Source organism: Rhincodon typus, chromosome 30 (assembly GCF_021869965.1).
Source record: "Rhincodon typus isolate 14 chromosome 30, sRhiTyp1.1, whole genome shotgun sequence".
Classification (NCBI taxonomy): Eukaryota; Metazoa; Chordata; class Chondrichthyes; order Orectolobiformes; family Rhincodontidae; genus Rhincodon; species Rhincodon typus.
In genome coordinates this window covers 4,480,130-4,500,895 of record NC_063361.1, presented here as the reverse complement: position 1 = coordinate 4,500,895, position 20,766 = coordinate 4,480,130, and the positions used below count along the sequence as shown (strand labels likewise).

General features: G+C 42.8%; 1 protein-coding gene across 1 annotated transcript in view; it reads right to left on the bottom strand.

Annotated features, from left to right (window-relative positions):
- Positions 1-3,640: 3,640 nt before the first annotated feature.
- Positions 3,641-20,766, bottom strand: part of LOC109920136 (vasoactive intestinal polypeptide receptor-like) — a 133,865-nt gene continuing 116,739 nt past the window's right edge. The window contains exons 7-13 of the mRNA XM_048614386.1: positions 20,312-20,390; positions 20,030-20,090; positions 18,310-18,376; positions 16,091-16,182; positions 9,450-9,579; positions 7,734-7,775; positions 3,641-3,871 (exon numbers count right to left, since the gene is read on the bottom strand). Of these exons, the coding sequence (XP_048470343.1) occupies positions 3,680-3,871; positions 7,734-7,775; positions 9,450-9,579; positions 16,091-16,182; positions 18,310-18,376; positions 20,030-20,090; positions 20,312-20,390 (663 nt within the window). The 3' untranslated portion in view covers positions 3,641-3,679. The remainder of the gene's footprint in view (positions 3,872-7,733; positions 7,776-9,449; positions 9,580-16,090; positions 16,183-18,309; positions 18,377-20,029; positions 20,091-20,311; positions 20,391-20,766) is intronic.

Genomic DNA, 20,766 nt, shown 5'->3' with positions numbered 1-20,766 from the left:
GGGGGAGGGGAATGTTGGGTAACTGGGGGAGGGTCGCTGGGGTAGGGTGGTTGGTTGACTGGGGAAGGGGGGAATGTTGGGTCACTGGGGAAGAGAGAGAGGTTGGGTCACTTTGGGGGTTGGTGCAAATGTTAGGTCACAAGGGGAGGGGGGAAGGTTAGGTTGCTGAGGGAGGGGGGAGTTGGGTCATTGGGGGAGGTGGGGGTTGGGTGTTGAGTTGGTTTGGGTGGTTCTAGGATTTGGATCTGGCTATGAGGAATGTAGCTTGGGTTACTCAGGAGTTAGATTACATATTTAATAATGTAAATCTAACAGTTTATTTAATTTCATTGGAACTCTCTGAATTCCCCAATTTAAATGGAAACTTTTGGGTGTTCTGGGTGCAGGAGAATTGTCTAGTGGAATCTACAATTTCCCATGCAATTCCTTCGGAATCTGCTGTGATGGAGATTCCACTGAGTCGCCATGTGCAACTCCCATCTACACTGGAAGAGTGGCTGTCTGGCCATACGATAATCCAGACCATTGTGTGTAGCTTTGATTTTCCCGTTTAAGAAATAGTAGGCTTGAATCGGACGCAGTACGGTAAGTGATCACTGAATTTGTCGCTGAAATGTGGGATGGTGAGACATGAATAAACTGGTTCTATGACAAATTCGATCGGTGTTTGATCATGTTCTGTTGAGTGCTCAGGGACTTTACTAGTCCACCTGGTCCCATGACAGAGAATGCTCTGACCATGTGACTGGGAACGTCAATCCGAAATCTAGCTGTGTCCGGTACAACAGTGTATTCATGCTGTTAGTATAAACGATGGAAAAAACCAGGCATGACAAAGCTTCGAGTTCCTGATTGGAGCTCAAGCAACACAAAAATTGACTCCCAACCCGACACTACCCCGAAACAACCTTCATTCTGCCTCTAAATGACCCCTGGTTTACTGCTGAACAACACCTAGATTCTAGCTAAATGGCCGCTAATTTACTCTTAAGAGACCTCTACTTGCCTCCTGATAATCCTTAGCTACCACACAAAGACTTCCATCCAGCAACAGGGAAATGACCTTTTTCTAAACCTTCCTAAATTTCACCATTGTACCAGTGAGTGGATAGGTTGCTCCTCTGGAGATCTGGAGGGCCAAAAGGCATGATCCAATTATGGGGTGTGGGCGGATGTTGGCAGCTCAGATGCCCACTGGAATGCCAACTGTGCCATTTAAGTAATAAATCAGTTTAGGATCCACTTACACCTCATGTCACGAGAACCAGGCACTCCATGGGGAGACCACAAGAGGGCACAGCAGGTACCTCCCCCCGTGCCATTAACAGAAAGGGGTATTTTCCTGGTGTTGCTCATTCCACCCATCAGCTTGCTACATTTCAGTGAACTTGACACTTCCTTTGCCTTTCATTTACAGGTTCATTTATAATTTATAGGTTGAATTTCTCAGCATCAGACTCTTCGTGGCATTTGGCAAATTTACCAAGTCTCAGAGGGAGCTGTCACCTCGAGAAGCAGGAGACTTACTTTTAATTTTCTGCTCCTCATTCTTGGAACTAGACGTCACCAAATACCTGCTGTGCTCCTTGGACCACTGCTTTGTGCCTTTGGCAGCTGATGTACTTCTTAACTAAAACAGTGATCTCCTCCTAACAGCTCCACTCACCCTCTCCCTTTCACTGCTGGCCCCCCGTTAGAGTGTGGAATATTTCTACTGTTTGGGACTGTTGACTGTGGACTCACTCCCCTGAGTCCCAATCATGGTCTCATCCTTTTCTCTCAGCTTCAGTCCCTTTGGTTCACTCCATTTTGCTCCTAACTCTACTTCTCTGATCCCCACCCCACAGCACTGCCTCCTGCTCAACAAAAACCTCATTGGTCTGCACCTCCAGCTCACTCTTCTGCATTGTTCCCTCCCCAACCACTGCACCCTAAGGACTACGAAGGTTCAAGAAATATAGGATGTACGGTTAGTAAGTTTGCAGATGGCACCAAAATTGCAGGTGTAGTGGACAGTGGAGAAGGTGACCTCAGAGTACAATGGGATCTTGATCAGATGGGCCAATGGGCCAAGGGTTGGCAGATGGAATTTAATTTAGATAAACGCAAGGTGCTGCATTCTGGTAGGGCAAATCAGGGTGGGACTTATAAACTTAACGGAGAGGTCTGGGGAGTGTTGCCAAGCAAAGAGATCTTGGATTGCAGGTTCATAGTTCCTTGAAAATGGAGTCAAAGGTAGACAGGGTAGTGAAGAAAGCATTTGGTATGCTTGCCTTTATTGGTCAGTGCATTGAGTATAGGTGTTGGGAGGTCAAGTTGGAGCTGTACAGGATATAGATTAGGCCACTTTTGGAATACTGCATTTAGATCTAGCCTCCCTGCTATGGGAAGGATGCTGTGAAACTTGAAAGGGTTCACAAAAGGCTTAAAAAGATGTTGTCAAGGTTGGAGGGTTTTGAGGTATGGGGAATGGCTGAATAGGCTGGGGCTATTTTTCTTGGAGCATCAGAGTCTGAGAGGTGACCTTATAGAAGTTTATAAAATCATGAGGGGCATGGATGGGGTGAATAGCCAAGGTCTTTTCCTCAGGGTAGCGGAGTCCAAAACTAGAGGGCATAGGTTTAAGGTGAGAGGGGAAAGATTTAAAAGGGACCTAAGGATCAATCTTTTCACCCAGAGGATGGTGCATGTATGGAATGAGCTGCCAGAGGAAGTGATGGAGGCTGGTACAATTATAACATTTAAAAGGCATCTGAATGGGTATATGAATAGGAAGTGTTTAGATGGATATGGGCCAAATGCTGGCAAATGGGACTAGATTAATTGAGGATATTTGGTCAGCATGGACGAGTTGGACCAAAGGGTCTGTTTCTGTGCTGAACATCTCAATGACTCTATGACTCTGAGGTAGCTCAGTACCTTCTCAAAGCTGTTAGGACTAAACAATAAATGCTGTCCTAGTCAGAGATGCCTACATCCCACGAATGAATCGAAAACAACTGTAGACATTCACTGCCCCTTTGTTTGGTTTTGTGAAATAAGCTTGGGTCATGTCTGCACTGGCATCACATCCTATCACCTCCCTAAAATATCACAGAGCTCTTCCTACCCAATAAGTTGTTGTGAAGTTTGGAGTCACATATAAAGAATGACCCTTGTATACGAGACTGGAGAGCAGCAGGCCATTGGCAGCAAGGACTGATGGTTTCATAAGGAATAGGGACAACGTGAGGATTCATTTTAGAAGTGGAATATCCAATGTTTCTGCAACGTTCTTGTTCCTGTTTTAATACAGGACTAACTACGCTCTGAGAAGACTCACACAAGCCTACTCTACATTTATCAGCTGATATTGCAGCTATTTCTTGATGAGTGTAAAGCCAAATTATTATCTCCAGCACATCAAGATATTGATGAAATAAAAATACTAAATCATACAAATTATTCTTCGTTTAACACTGAAGAGGTGATTTTCTGACTGTTGACATCTTGGTGGTGTGCTGTGCTCAGCAACCATACATATTAATGAAGATAGGTGCTTTTATTTGGTCCAATTTTATGATGCTTGTGATAAGCAAGATTACCACCAATAATGAGCACTTGGGTAATTGGCCCTTGAACTGAAATATTCAGATTATCCTTAGCACAAAAATCCAACTGTCCTTTCACCTCAATATTCTCAGGCGATGGTTGAATCAGCTTGGTCGCTGTTGGCAGCTTGGACTTGGGAGTTGTAACAGGACACCATGGAGAGCTGTGTGCCTTCTTTTGTGGCGTGACTCTCCATGGAAGGGGGACAGTACCTTGAATCAGCTGAGAGGTACCACTGAGTGCACCATCGCCGCCATTTTCGGCCTAGCTCCATTTGTACCTGAACAAACACATGCAAACACATTTAGTGGAAACTCTAAAGCATTGTTGAGCTGCTGCATCTCTCAATTACTAACTCATTGTAACATGCAATAATGTCAATCTATCCAGAACCCTAACGAAGGGATTCAATTGCCCAAATTTTAAAGTCCGAGCCCAGGGGAACATATGTTTGATCTGTAGTGACGCTATGGGGCTGATCTTTAACGAAGAGTGGGGGAGGTGGATGGGCTACAGTTGTCTCATCCACAATAGTATGGCTCTGGTTCGCTCTGCTTGTGACCAGGTTCAAGTCAGTTCAAATGAGACTTAAATTTTGATTCAGAGCATATTGTGAAACAAAGCATGCGATTTATATATACTTTAATATCATTTACTTTAGAGTTTGGATTTTGAACAAGTGGCATGGAGATTTGGGTCTGTGTGTATGAGAGAGAGACTTCCTGGAGTGGGAATGGGAATTTGTTGTACTAGGAGAGTTTTACAAGTGGACAGGGTTAACTTGGAAGAGCATTAGCTTGCTTTCAGTTAGAGGGATCTGGTATTCATTTTGTTTTTGCTTAGGGGAAACACTCATATCTGGGAAAGCTTTTGGTTTCAGTCCGCAGATGTCCTGGTTGAAGATATAAGTATGAATCTTCCTCCTAGAGAAAGGAGTTAGTTTAGATAAGTTTAGAAATAGATTACCTGAGTGCAAGGGTTTTAGTTTGAAAGGTCCAGATCAGAAGTACTGGCTAAAACCCTGAAGGGTTACTCAAAACTGAGAAAGACTCAGCTCAGTTCTATGAATACTCAAGGAAGAAACTCTCAAAACTGGGAATAAGTTAAGTCAAACCTATAGATGTGATTAAAAAAGGAAATTCTCTCTGGCATCTGAGTACTGTAAAGGAATGCTGTTGAGGTGGATGGGATATTGAATTTTTACTGTGAGTTTTGACATCTTTCAAATTGCTTTATAAATAGCTTGGCTTATTCAATCATGTGAACTTTTCTTTTGCGTGGTACTTCGGATTTATTGTTGAAACCAGATCTGCAGCATTGTGTGTGTGTTTCAGAGAAAGATCATTTGGTTAAGCAATAAAAAATATGATCAACATGGGTTTCATTGACATCTGCCTTTGTTTAATAAGAATCGCAGCTGAGATCATAACAAAACGTTGTGAACGAAATTTACTTCTAATGTAATGGAATGCCAATCTCCAAGTAGCTAACCTGGGGTGTTAAAGAGGGAGGTGACATGGAAATGCTTTCAGTAAAATATACCGTAGGCATCCATAGTTGAGCAGGAAGAGTGCTTGCCTTTAAAACTGAAATAGTTTGCTGTAAAAACAATGTACTGCAAGAAGCTAATGTGAGCATAATTCTCATTATTGTAACATTGAAACACATTGAGAAAGGCATACAACCGAGCTCTGAGAGTAAAGAACTCTTCTGGAAACATTTTGCATATGATTCTCCCGAAATATTAAGCAGAAGCTACCGTTACCTTTATAAGAATAGCTGAGGTCTTTTCCCCGGGGTGGGGGAGTCCAAAACTAGAGGGCATAGGGTTAAGGTGAGGGGGAAAAGATTTAAAAGAGACCTGAGGGACAACTTTTTCCACAGAGGGTGGTGTGATCTGCCAGAGGAGCTCGTAGAGGCGAGTAAAATTACAGCATTTCAAGGACATTTGGACAGGTACGTGGGTAGGAGAGGCTTTGAGGGACATAGGCCAAACGAGCCAGGCCAAAGGGTTTGTTTCCATGCTATATACCTCCATGATTCAATGATTACAAAATTAATCTGCACAACAGCCTGAGTCAGGCTCAGGGGGAATAAGGATGGCAAAATAGGTGAGGAAGTAATTAATCAGTAACCGAGGCTTCAGTGAAATCATGTGAGAATTCAAGTGGAAGATGTAGGAAGATGATGAACAGAAAAAAAGACAAAATTATAAGCTTTATCTTTGCAAATTTGATCAATAGATACTGTTTTCTTAAAGAACACGTGCTTTTTTTATAATAAGTTTGCAAATCTCAAGGCATAATGTGCTTTGCCAATAATTATTTTTTGCCCTTGAAACACACAAATGATTTCATTTTTTTTTTCCTGGAGTAGTCTTGTGATGTGCTTCAATGTATTATTAGTACAACTTTGGTTGCTTTTGTTGATGAACTCGTAGATAATTATTACGTGTGTCTGGCCTGTTTTGCTCTAGAGCCCCAAGTTGAATATCTCAGGTGATCTGAAACAGGTTTGGTAAATATCAGTGTAACCCCAAAAGGCCCAGAATCCTGAGGTCCCCCCTATTGAGTGTTCATTGACCAGGGTATCCAAACTCTGATTCAAACCACCCAGGAACTTCAGTTATACCAACATTCCCTCTGGTGATTCATGTGAAATTTGGCTTGAATGGAATGAAGCTTTGAGATTCCACATAATGGGGAAGTCATCCAGTTTCCAACTCACTCTCTGCTTCAGATTATAGTTTTGCTACTTTTCTTCACTGGTCATGCGGTTTGAATTTTCAGGGCTTGAAGGATTGGCAGCAGTTTTGCTCGGTGTTACTTCCCTTCTGGTTGCAAACTGCTGAATTCCTAGATTTGGCAATGTGTACAACTTAAAATATTGGAAGAGAATTGGAAAAAAAACTGACTTGAATTTTGCAAAGTTGACAATCCTGAGACCATTCCCTGGGGAAATGTTCGCCTTCTGGGGCAAAGGTCAGGAAAAAGGAAGTAGAGGCCTGGGTTTCCATGCACTGTGTTTTAGCCCAGGGTTTCTGTGGAGATGAGATTAAGGCCTCCTTCTCCTCTGGTTGCCATGGAAGGGTTCCAGAAGCGGGGGCATTCAAAGAAGCTGGTGGTGGGTCATACTTTTCGGTGATTGGGAGGATTCTAGAGGGCTGACAGCCAAGTTAAGGAAGCCTGAACAGTTCAATTTTTGTTCTCAAGGCCTTTGCTGCAACCGTGCAGGCAGCCCTACTGCATGTGGGCCAGCACTGTAGCCCAATTGCTAGTGAAATGTCCTGCCAGGGTGGGTAAGTGGGAAAACTGCACCTCACCCCCCAACCCACCAGCCTCGTGGTACACTCCTGAGGCAGCTATGAAAACAGGCAGCATAGACATTCTTGCTGTAAAATAACAGACAGACTTCAAACCTACATGGGCCTAACCCCCAAACAAAACAACAACATAAACTTGCATAGCAACATCAAAGTAATAAAATGGCACAAGATGCATCAAAGAAGCAGTATGAAAGAAATGGATTAGTGGGTTGGCCATGCCAAATTACCCTGCAGTGTCCAAGAATGTGCAGGCTAGGTGGATTAACCATGGAAAATACAGTGTTATGGGGATAGGTGGGGGACTGGGCCTGGGTGGGATGCTGTACAGAGGATCAGTACAGACTCCATGGGCCAAATGGCCCCTTTCCGCACTGTAGGATTCTATGAAATATGACATTGAACCACGTGAGTATCTTAAAAGAGGAAAGTGAGGTACAGAGGCTTGGAGGGCCGAAGGGCCTGTTCCTGTGCTGTAACTTTCTTTGCTCTTTGTTCTTTGTTCTTTGAAAGGTATAAGGAGCATACTGCAGAGCTGGTACCTAGGCAACTGAAGGCAGTGCAACCAATGGTGGGGAAATTAAAACTCAAGTTAGCTTTGCAATAAAAGATGGGAGAATACGATAGAATCTGGTACAAACAAGAAGTCTCAAGCTATATCTGGAATTCATGTGCTACCATGTACAGCATGTCACCTTGGAGAGCACTCAACAAGCAAGATCCCCTGATAGTCTGCTGCAATATCACTTCCTGAACAGTGGGACACAGTCATAATCAATAGAGTACTAACATTGATGGGCTATCGTGTTGTAGGTCTTACCTCTCCATTCAAAAAACAGTAGAGGATTGCAACAATGAAACCCTGGGAACAGAGAACATAGTATCACACTCTTAGCACTATCTAGTTAAATATTTAGACATTAATATTTAGTTAAATATTTAGACATTAAACCAATGTCATAAAATACACTGGAAGTGGAATTCCAGGCAGACCAGTACCCGATAATTACTCTGAAGAACATGAATTAGATATTAACCTTCAAACATTCATTTTGAACAAAGCCCCAAATTTCTGATTTGGCGTGAGGACCTCTGCACTGGATACACTAAAGTTGAATGTTTATCCTATAGATTAACAGATTAGGCCCTGGTGTGCCCTACATTAATCAAAATTATAACTAAGTATAATGACTGACAGACATAGTCTCTCTCCACACAAATTCTTAAATCCTGCATGAAGCTCCAGTTGATATCTGTCTAAGATGATATGTGGCACATATAAAACATGACTGTGGATTGAATAATGTTTGAACTAATATCCTCCCGAGGATTGATCAGCATTTACACTAATATCCCTCTGGGGGTCGGTTAGCACTTTTTTTCAATCATTCACGGAATGAGGGCATCACTGGCCAGGCCAGCATTTATTACCCATCCCTAATTGCACAAAGGGCAGTTAAGAGTCAACCACATTGCTGTAGGTCTGGAGTCACATGTAGATCAGACCAGGTAAAGATGGCAGTTTCCTTCCCTAAAGGACATTAGTGAACCAGACGAGCTTTTCCTGACAATCAACTCATTGTTATCATTACACTCTTATTCCAGATTTTTATTGAATTCAAATTCCACCATCTGCCATGGTGGGATTTGAACCCAGAGCCCCAGAATGTTACCTGGGTCTCTGGATTAATAATCCCGTGATAATACCACTTAATACCATTAGGCCATCACCATAATTTGCATTAATATCCTATGTGAGTTTGATTCATGTTTATGCACACTTCTGGTGCTGCCCTGCTCAATTAATATTGGAAACCAACCTGCCAATATAAAGATTGTTGAAACCAGTTTCATTCTAGAATCCCTGCAGTCTGCTCAAAACTGGTTAAAGTAGCAATCTATTATTAACACTGAATGGTGTGGATAATAGAAGTACAAACTAACAACAGAAGGAGTTGTATACACCCATTATAACTGGCACCATCTGTGTAGAGGGTAACAGAGTTCTGACAAAAGGTCAGAGATAGTAAAAATAAAAGGTCATAGCCTGGAACATTAACTCAGTCTCTCTTCCCCAGATGCTGCCAAACCTGTGAAATATTTTCATCATTACCTGCCTTTATTTGAAGTAGCAGACTGTGGGATGTTAGCAGATTCCTTAGGTTGATTTTAACAGCTCCTCTGCCCAGTTTCTAGTTGGTTAATGCCTGATAGACCCAGACTGAGACCACTGAACTTACTTCAATCACTTTGTAATCACTCACAGCAGCTCTAAAAGGCAACGTTCTATTTTGGCCATTTAATTCAATTGCTGATTTTGAGAATAAGATTGGTTGAGTTGTGTTAATAGCAGCGAGTGAATATGAGCAACAAATGGTTGACGAACAGATCAGTCATGATCTAACTGAATAGCGCAACCGTTTACTCCTGCTCTTATATGCTTAGTCAGTTTTAACTGAACTTACATTTATAATTCCTTCCAATTCACATGTCTCTTAAAAGACCAGGTGTCATTCAAGAATGTCAGATCACCTACCTGGAAGGATCCCAGAACAAGGTCAAACACCAACCGGAAGTAGACATTCAGATGGTCAGGAACAAAGACAAAGATAACGTAGTTTACCCCAAACAGTGGGATGAGCAGTAAAGTGGACTTTGCCAGTCTCCTTTTAATAAAAGACATCAAACAATTAATAGCAAATAATTTTGGATCTTATATTCTCGGAGGGAACTATTTGATATCATTTATTTACAGGTTCTTCAGCCCATGGAACTAGGTTAAACGGGAAGGAATCATCTGCAGTCAGAGATGAGTTTCCTTTTGCTTAGTTCAAAATACTTGTGATTTAAAATGAAACTAGGATAATCCGGCGAAAGCTGCAGATTTGGATCTCCTTTCCACTTTTATTACCCGTAGAAGGGGCTATCTGGGTCCTGATGAAGTTCCACTTATTTTAATTGAGGTCAGCTTGGGATCTGATCCAGCAGGAATGAATCCTGGGAAAGTATCTACCAGTGGGCAGCATGATGGCTCAACGGTTTGCACTGCTGCCTCACAGAACCAAAGAGCCTGGGTTTGTTTCCAGTCTCGGGCAGCTGTGTGTGTGGAGTTTGCACATTCTCCTGTGTCTGTGTGGTTTTCCTCCGGGTGCTCTGGTTGCCTTCTACAGTCCAAGGATGTGCAGGCTAGGTGGATTGGCCAATAGTTCATAATGTTAGGATTAGCCATGGTAAATGCAGGGTTACAGGGTGGGGGATGTGGGGGTGGGTGGGATGCTCTTCAGAGGCTCAATGTGCACCTGATAGGCTGAATGTGCTGTTTTCACACTGTGGGGGTTCTATTAGATGGATTCCTTCGTGCTTTAGCACCAGTGAGTCATCCTGAGTTTGGGGATGTCTGGCTCCAAGATTAGTGTCAAAGCTTTCATTCTAATGTGTAAATGCATGTAACAAACTGAATGTGTTGAAAATATATAACTTGCCCAAACACTCAGAGAGAGGCTGCAGAGCTCTGAGGTGCACTGGGATCTGGATGTCCTAGAATATGAGTCACATAAAGTTTGTATTCAGGTACAGCAAGTGATTTGGAAGGAAAACAGAGTACTGCTGTTTATTGCAAAGGGAATAAAATCTTCAATGTTTTGCTACAAATGTTTGTATAGAACAATGATGAGGCCAAACCTGGATTCCTGTTTACAGTTTGGGTTGCCTTATTTTAGAAATAACATAAATGCATCAAAGCATTTCACAGGAGGTTTAGTCAACAGATTCCTGGGATGCTGAAGTTATCTACTGGGGACAGATTGGATAGGCTGTGTCTGATTCCATTGGAGTTGAAAAGAATGGGAGGTGATTTTATTAAAACTTGTTTTTATTCATTCACAGGATGTGGGTGTTGCTGGCTAAATCAGCATTTATTGCTCATCCCTAATTGCCTAGAGGGTAGTTCAGAGTCAACCACATTGCTGTGGGTCTGAAGTCACAGGTAGGCCAGACCAGGTAAGGATGGCAGATTTCCTTCCCCGAAGGACATCTGTGACCAGATTTTTCCAACGGTTGACAACAGTTTCATGGTCACCATTAGGCTCTTAATTACCAGATTTTTATTGAATTCAAATTCCATATCAGGCTCTGAGAGGATTTGACACAGTTTAATGCTGAAAGAATGTTCCCCCTTGTTTGGGGAGTGTAAAACTGGTGGACACAGTTTTAAAGTAAGGGGTCTCTGAACTAAGATGGAGATGAGTAGAAAATGTTTCCTCAGAGTGAGGAGAGTCTTTGGAACTCACTTCCCTTGAGGCCGATAGAGGCTGAATGAATGACAAGAGAGGCAATGTATCCTAGAGATTGTTGTAAGAGTTCACCTTTTAGGATTCTATGTGCTATGTGTTTATAATATTGTCGCTCGATATGCCGTGTCTCACAGAGATTCAGCCTGAAAGCTGCACACACAGACATCAACCGAAAGCACTGTGGATGATATAAATCAGAAACAAAAACAGAAATTGCTGGAAAAGCTCAGCAGATCAGGCAGCATCTGTGGAGAGAAATCAGAGTTAACATTTCAGGCCAAGTGGCTCTTCCTTAGAACTGATGGTACCCAGGCAAATGTCAGTTTACATGCAAAAGACAGGGTGGGGGTGGGAGGGGGTAATGAGTAAATGATAGATGGGTATAGACCCCAAAAAAGAGAGAAGAACAGTTGGACAGACAAAGGATTGGATAACGATCTGGCTCAGAGGGTGAATAGCTATTAATTGGGACTGTTAGTGACTAACAATGAATTGTGTAACAGCAGACAATGTGCTAACAAGGCCTGGTGTGTGGGGGTTGGAGCAAGGACATGGGAGAGCTCAAGCCCTAAAGCTGTTGAACTTGATATTGAGTCCAGAAGGCTGCAGGGTCACCAAGTGGAAAATGAGGTGCTGTTCTTCCAGCTTGAGCTGAGCTTTGCTGGAGCACACACACACTAACATCAGTTGGCTCACTGTAATGCCTAATTCGTGACTTATTCTGTGTTTTATTGTTTTAAATAAACTAACCTTTACCGTCACTTGCCTACGGGAGGCTAGAGGAATCACGTCTGCCTGGGGACATGAGGTTGTGAATTGAGACCGAGGCTCACTCACCTTCCGGGAGCAGGACAAACACTGGAGAGAAGCCTGTCCTGGGCCCCTCAGCTGAGTTTGGGAGAAATGTGAAAGTGACATTGAAGGGAAATGTGTTGATTGCTTGTTGAGCAGCTGCTTTCAGGGACTATGTTTCAACCTCAAGTAACTTCCAACTCAAATCTTTAAGCCAGCACAGGGAAAATCAAAACTTACCAGCGCAGCAGAGGGAGTTCGTTTGACAGTAAGGCCCTAAAATTTATACTTTTTACAAATCTACAGCTTAGAATTAATGGTACAAGAAACTTTTTTGTACTTGGCTTAAATTTTAACTTGATTTAACTTGATCAGCGTAGAGGAGTTCTGTCCCATATGTTGTACCCCCCGCAGTATGTAGAAAGTTTTGGACACTCCTATCACTCTGGGAGGCCTCATGTACAGGAAACGCTGCTGGTTTGACCATCTTTAGCATCAGTTAAAGGTGGTGCAGTGCCTCCTTGAGGCTGAGAGAGAAATGGAAAACATGTTTTAGACATGGTCACTCTACAGCTTTAGGAAGCGTGGTCAGAGAGGGAATGGATGACCATTGGTCAGAAGGAGGGAGGCAGGCAGTAATCAGGAAAACCCCAGAATGTTTCTCACTCAAGAACAGATTTTCTGTGTTGGTAAATGGTGAGAGTGATGTTCTTCTGGGGAGTGCAGCCTGAATCCAGTGGCATAAGCTAGGAGGAGAAAGTGAGGAAAAGCAATAGTGATGAGAGATGTCAATAGTCAGGGATACAGACAGGTTTTTCTGCAGCCACGGATGAGCCATTGGGATAGTGCATTGCATTCTGAATGGAGAGGGCAAACAGGCAGAGATTGTGGCTCACGTTGGTACCAAAAATATCGGTAGAAAGAGATATGAGGTCCTGCAACAAGAATTTAGACAGCTAGGTAGCAGATTGAAAAGCAGGATCTCAAAAACATTGTAATTTTTGGATTACTCCCAGTGCCACTTGCTGGTGAGTATAGGAATAGATGGATAGAACAGATGAATGTGTGGCTGAAGAGTTGGAGCAGGAGAGAAGGCTTTACTTTCCTGAATCACTGGGTCTGTTTGTGGGGATAGTGGGATCTGTCCAAGTCCAACAGATTGCACTTGAACTGGAACGGGACCATCATCCTTGTGGGGAATTTTGAGTTCAAGTGTCAGGATGTCACGTTGCAGCTTTATAAGACTTTGGTTTGGCCACACTTTAGAGTGTTGTGTTCGATACTGGTCGCCACATTACAGGAAGGATGTGGAGACTTTGGAGAGGGTGCAGAAGAGGTTTACCACAATGCTGCCTGGATTAAAGGGTATGAGCTGTAAGGAGAGGTTAGAAAAACTCTGGTTGTTTTCTCTGGAGTGGCGGAGGCTGAGGGGAGACTTGACTGAAGTCTATAAAATTATGAGATGCATAGATGGGGTTGACAGTCAGAAGTTCTGAGGAAGGGTCACTGGATCCGAAATGTTAACTGTGTTTTTCCTTCACAGATGCTGCCAGACCTGCTGGGCTTTTCCAGCAACTTTGTTTTTGTTCCTGATTTACAGCAGCCGCTTTTGGTTTTTATTTTGACAGTCAGAATCTTTTTCCCAGAGTTAAAATGTTCTGTAGGTGGTATGAATAAACCAGGAAACTACAGGCCAGTGAGTCTAATATCTGTATGGAGGAACCTTGGAAAAAATTCTGAGAGACAGTGTTAATCTCCATTTAGAGAGGCAAGGATTAATCAGGAATGGTCAGCATGGCTTGTCAGAGGGAGATTATGTCTAACAAATTTGATTGATTATTCGAGGTGGGTGATTATGTGTGTGGATGAGAGTTGTGCAATTGGTGTATTCTACATGTTAGCCTTTTGACATGTGTTGTATGGGAGTCTGGCCAAGAAGGGAAGAGCCCATGGAATCCAGGGCAATTTCACAAATTTGATCCAAAAATTGTTTCAGTGACAGGAGGCGGAGGATGATGGTTGAAGGGTGTTTTTGTGAGTGGAAGCCTGTGTCCTGTGTCAAGTTTCCAGTTTGCCCCAGGGGTTAGTCCTGGATCCCTTGCTGTTTGTAGACAAGAATTTCAGAGGTTTGGCCAGTAACTTCACAGCTGACATGAAAATTGGTGGTGTAGGACATAGTGAGGAAGAAACACAGGTTATAGGATGATATTGATGGACTGGTCAGAGGGGCTGAACAGTGGCAAGTGGAATTTAATCCTGAAAACTGTGAAGTAATGCATTTTGAGAGTACACAATGAATGGTAGGATCCCAGGAAGTGCAAAGTATCAGAGGGACCTTTGCGTGCATGTCCACAGACCCTTGAAGGCAGCAGGACAGGTGGATATGATGGTTAAGAAGGCATTTGGAATCTTTGCCTTTATCAGTCATTCCATAGATAATAAGAGCAGGGAGATTATGATGGAGCTGTACATAAATTAGTTAGGCTACAGCTGGAGTACTGTGTGCAGTTCTGCATGCCACACTATAGGGAGAACGTGATTGCTCTAGAGAGGGTGCAGAAGAAGTTCATTAGGGTGTTGCTTGAGCTGAAGCTATTCCACTAAGAAGAGTGACACTAGATAGGCTGTGCTGTTTTCCTCAGAGCACAGAAAGTTGAAGGGGGACCTAATTCAGTTGCACAAAATTATGAGGGGCATGGATTAGATAGATAGGGGGAAATATTTAAAACATAGAACATAGAACAGTACAGGCACTTCGGCCCATGATGTTGTGCCAAACTTTTTTATCCTAAACCTAAGGTCTATCTAAACTCCACCCCTACCTTATACTATCATCCATATGCCGATCTAATAGCCGCGTAAATGCCCCTAATGAGGCCGACTCCACTACCCTCTCTGGCAATGCATTCCACGCCCCGACCACTCTCTGACGTCTCCCCTATATCTACCTCCACTCACTTTAAAACTATGCCCCCTCGTAATAGCTACCTCCATCCTAGGAAAAAGTCTCTGGCTGTCTACTCTATCTATACCTCTGATCATTTCGTACACCTCTATCAAGTCACCTCTCATCCTTTGTCCTTCTAAAGAGAAAAGCCCTAGCTCTCTCAACCTTTTCTCGTAAGACTTTCCCTCCATTCCAGGCAACATCCTGGTAAATCTCCTCTGCACCTTTTCCAATGCTTCCACATCTTTCCTGTAATGAGGCAACCAGAACTGGACACAATACTCCAGATGTGGCCGAACTAGGGTTTTGTATAGCGGGAGCATAACTTCACGGCTCTTGAACTCAATCCCTCTATTAATGAAAGATAACACACCATACGCCTTCTTAACAACTCTATCTACCTGGGTGGCAGCTTTCAGAGAACTGTGGACGTGAACCCCAAGATCCCTCTGCTCCTCCACACTGCCAAGAATCTTTCTGTTAACCTTGTATTTTCCTCTTAGTAGAGGTATCAAAAACCGGTGGCATTGATTTAAGGCAAAAGGCTGATGGTTTAGAAGGGATTTAAGGATTTCTTTTCACTCAGGTGGTAGTTGTATCTGAAAGTCACTGCCTGAAAAGGTGGTAGAGGCAGGGACCACCATAACATTTAAGAAGTGTTTATATGGACACTTGAAATGTCATAGCATATAGGGCTATGGGCCAAGTGCTGAGAAACGGAACTGAAGTGGGTAGGTGCTGGATGACTAGTGTGGACATAATGGGCTGAAGGGTTTCTTTCTGTGCTGCAAATGTTACAACTATGACTCATGGAGTTAATTAATCCTTGGTAAGCGACTGATTATTAGACTATTGTGGTTAAATATGACAGGGATTCGCAGGAATGTGAATTTGAAGTTACAACCAGATCAGCCATGACCTTGTTGAATGGTACAGCAGGCCTGAAGGGCTGAATGGCCTACTCCTGCTCTTAATTTGTATATTGTTTTGTGTTAAAAATTTGAGGCCTTTTACGAGGCTGGAAGAAAGAATTCATTTTTAGAAACAATAGGCAGCAGAAAGTCAACGAAAGCAGCTCAAGCCGGGCTGAGACCAGGTTTTGTTTTATGTTGCGGTGTGGTCTTTGAGGGGACACTCTGTACTCACAGGTACTGCCTGTACTCGCTTCCTCTGTTGTCCGATGAATACACTTTCTGTATGAGGATCTGGATGATGGAGATGAACAGAATGAAGTTCACCTAAATGAAAAAGAGAAAGCCACATCTTACTGAGTTCAGCGCTTCTGGCCTGAGGTAACACATCTGTTAGTGTTTAACTGCAAAAGCAAATTGTTAAACTAACTGTAGTTTTGAAAATATCTCCAATTTTTATTTTGGAAAGGATCCTCGACACATTTAGGTTGAGCAAGAGGTTGGTTTGATGGCCACTGTGTAATGCCACATTTGCATACTTTGTGGTGAAATTGTGTTGAGTGACATTAGCATTCGGGCATGTTATAATTGTCCTTAGTCCATTCTGCTCATGGGCATGTTAACAAGTTTTAATTTAAAAGTGTTACGCCCCTCCTTTAAAAAGTAAATTAAAAATAAAATACTTCATACAAATTAAGAATTTGCTCTGATAGTTTACAATGTGATTTTAACCTCTACCCTGGGCTTGGGTAGTGAAGACTCTTCCAGCCAGGCTCCTGGACAAGATAACAAGCTTTTGCAAACAACAGCAAAATTCTACTTTCTCGATGTCAGTGGAAAATTTAAAGGCGGAGGGATGTTATACATTTGGTAAGTATGGCAGATTGTCACTTTAAGAGTCTGATCATGTGACATCATTATGATGCGATTGGCCATTTTGGATGGAATCAGTCTAACCTGAATACAGAATGAACACCTCCTTAATAAAGTTAAACTCTTCGGTCTCCCGGTCCTTCTTGAAATATAACAATATCAATTTACTCCATTCTCCTTTTCTGTTTCTCTAGCTTCCCCGAAATGTGTCTGTGTTATTCACCTCAACTACTCCATTTGCCATTCTAGCTACTCACTGCCTAAAGGGGTTTCTGCTGAGACCCCACTGAATCTATTTGTGATTCTCATATTTCCTTCATTCTGTTCTGCCCCACATGTGGAAACATACTCTCCATGTCTCTGCTCCCCCCCAAAGCCCCGAACTATATTGGGTCATTCCTTAGCCTTTTTTTCCAGAGAAAAGAGACCCAGCCTTTTCTGGTTTGTCTAACCTCGGTTCTGGGATCATGAATATACAGCCTTTGCAGTTTCTCCAAAGCCTCTGCATTGTTTTTGTCACGTGCACACAATGATGATTACAATACAACCACAGCTACGGCACGCTGAGGGGAAAATAAACGGCAGTCACTCACCCCATGTTTTCCTTTCCTCCGTTGACCTCCTAGTCTTAAGTACAAACCTTGGTATTAACTGTGCTTTAGTGATATGATTTGGAACCAAAAGTTGTGGGTTCAAGTACAACTCCAGGGAATTGAAGACAAAATCCAGGCTGATAATGCAATGCATACTGAGGGACAGTTACTCTGCTGGAGGCATACTTGTCAAAGGAGACTTTACACTCCTTCCGGTGATCATAAAAAGAGAACATATGGGGTGAGTTTGGAGTTGAGTTACGGGGGTTGTCTCTATTGTTTTAGCCAATATTTAACCATCAAGGAACACGTGTAGAACAGTTCATCTCGCTCTTACCATTTTGCTGTTTATGGGAGCTTGCTGTGCACAAGGTGCATGACACGTTTCCTCCATTACAACTGAGACTCGATTTCAAAAATAGTGGGTTGGTTATCTAAGTTGGCTGGACAGCTGGTTTGCAATGCAGAGTGATGCCAACAACATAGAATTAATACCCCACATTGGCTGACATTACCACGAAGGATTCTCCTTCTCAATCTCTCCGTTCACCTGAGGCATGGTGATCCTCAGGTTAAATCACCACCAGTCATCTCTCTCTCTCTAAAAAGTGAGCAGCCCAATGGCCTGGCAAGACAATGGTAACTTTACCTTAAACTTCAAAAATACTTCCTTGCTTGTTGGGGTATTGAGAGACCATAAAAGACTCTGCAGAAATATAGCTTTCTTTCCAATCTCTTGGGGTTAAGTTGAGGACAGCAGGGGGATAATCAGACAGGAATGATCTTTTGTCCATGTATCTTCCAGTCACTAATCACAAACTGACCTGGTATGTGGACATCAGGAGTTCTTGTTCTCCCTCTAAGATGGGGCTAATGTGAGATCCACAGAGACCAGTAACATGGACAACGGAGAAAATACCATCAAAACTGTCATGCAACTCTGACTGACAATGTCAATGTCGACACAAGTACACAGAGGAATACTCACCAGAATAGTCAGAGAAATCGGAGCCTTAATAATCCAAAAATATGGAGAGTCAATTGAATCCCAGCACCTAAAAGAGGTGTTAAAAAAACTTTGTTTTTGACTTTTGTAATATGAAAATAATCTTCTGTAACTTCCAGAATAGCTACGTGACCTACTTTCAGCAGAATGGTCAGTGTACAATGCATGTGGCAATGACCACAGGTAATTTAGAGAGTAGGATCAGTCCTGATCCTGAGATAGATTCTCACTGGTTGCTGGGGTTGGTGAGGAAGGTGGTGATGTTGGTGTTTTGTGTGCTTGTGTGTATTAATTTCAACCTCTCTAAACGTGCCATAACACACCTCAATGGCATGTGAGCTTTGAATCTGGGTCTTCTGGTCTAGAGACCAGGACATTACCACTATGCTGTAAGCAATCAACTCTCTTTTCTCACTGCCTCCATGAATGGTATGGCACCTGGTGAATCATTATACATAAATAAGAGATAACAGAATAGCATGGAGGGCCAGGGGAATGTGCTGAATCTGTAATGTGAGGTTTGTTTTCTGTAATCAACGTTAAGTGATCTTTAATTCCTATCTTGATTCCAAGGTTGTAACATGATTAATGTGGTGTAACTGCAATTGTTAAAAGAACTGAATGAACAGAAACCTGCACGAGAGTGCTCTAGATCAGGTTAATTACTAAACTGATAAGATTCAAGCTATTATTAAAGTAATAACAAATGATTCACATGGGCAGGTCGCTTGGAAACCAATAAGGTGGCAACTATGTAATTATTGTTTCATTAATTGTGTGAAGGCTGGGGAATGGTTCTATAAAATGATCTACAACAGAATGAGGCTGCCATCAGACAACTGTCAATCACTGGGACTCAATAAGGCAGGTTCAGCCTATCTGCAGCCCACCATGCCAGTTACAAGCAGGGGTAAAGGGAACTGTACCCTGACAGAATCATACTCAGCAACTCGACTCAGCCCCAATCATGCAAAGAGCATCCCACCCAGAACCAGCCCCCAACCCTGCACCTACCATGGCCAATCCACCTCACCTCACCCGCACATCTTTGGACTATGGGAGTAACCAGAGCAAACCCACACAGACATGGGGAGATGTGTATACTCTCATACAGTCACCCAAGGCTGGAATTAAACCCAGGTTCCTAGCACCGTGAGGCAGCAGTGCTAACCAGTGAGCCACCAGTAAGCTTGGGTTAAAGCAGTCTGATCAACTATTTAGAGAGCAGAAAGAACTGATCACTACCTTAGTGCTGACTCTTGGAGAAGCACAGGCAACCACAGGGATGTGTGCCAGCCAGTCTTGTAGAGTGTAAATTGATTTGAGTGCTGAGTAAAGGTGCTGTGCATGAACTATAATTTGTGAACCTCGAGTTGATTCCAGGAGTAAACTTTTGAACTAAAAAGGGGATATTAATTTACAAAATGTATTATTTTAGTATGTTACAGTGTGTGTGTTTGTGTATAGGGCTGGGTTTTTTTTGGGCAGGTGTGCAGTCAGGATTGGTCTCAGTTTTGAAAACCTCAGTGGCTAAGCACCTGACAACAGATAACATCCAGCATCCAGACTCACAGGAGGAGAACCACCTCTGAACTAAACCCTGGAGGGAAGCTGATGTCTGGAATTGGAACAAGTAAGAGTCAATTGGAAACAGGTATCTCTCACATTGCTCTAACTGATAGATGGGCCTGTTCTCTCTTACCCGATATTATCATAGTGCAGCATGGCAAGTGTCCAACTGACAGTGATCAGCAGTGGAGCACCTACAGAAACAGAAATACGGTTATCAACTGCATCACTGTGATTTTGCCCATGGTGAACATTACTTTTGCAATTGATCGGCAAGTCTACTATTTTAAAACTGAATCTGTTCTTTCATGGTGAAAGTGATTAAGGAAATTGGATTAAGAAATTGATAATAGGATCAAGGAAATGTTGGGGAGAGATGTCAAAGAGGAGTCTTGAGTTCTGTGTTCAGCAGTACCATTGAGCTCTTCACCACATGTGCGGGGGAGGCCAGAGACTGCTCTGAAGCTGTCCTTCATGTGGGGTCCAGTCACCCTCTTAAATACAGCACAGATCGGAAAGAGGTCAATGATGCTCTGATATTCTCCATGGGATACAGTATTTTTGTACATTTTGCATTACAATAACTATATGCAACATTGTCATTATTCCTTCCCCCTTAATGTATACATCTAATCCTGTGAAACACCTGATCAATGATGGATGCCTCTACGGACAGCCCTAGGTTCCCCACGATCTCATGATGTTTATCAGGCATCGTTACCATCAGGCCTTGGGATTCTAAACATTTACATTCCCAAGTTGTTGATCGTAAGAACTGCAGATGCTGGAGTCAGAGATAACACAGTAGGCCAGGCAGCATCAGAGGAGCAGGAAAGCTGACGTTTTGGGTCGGGACCCTTCTTCAGAAAA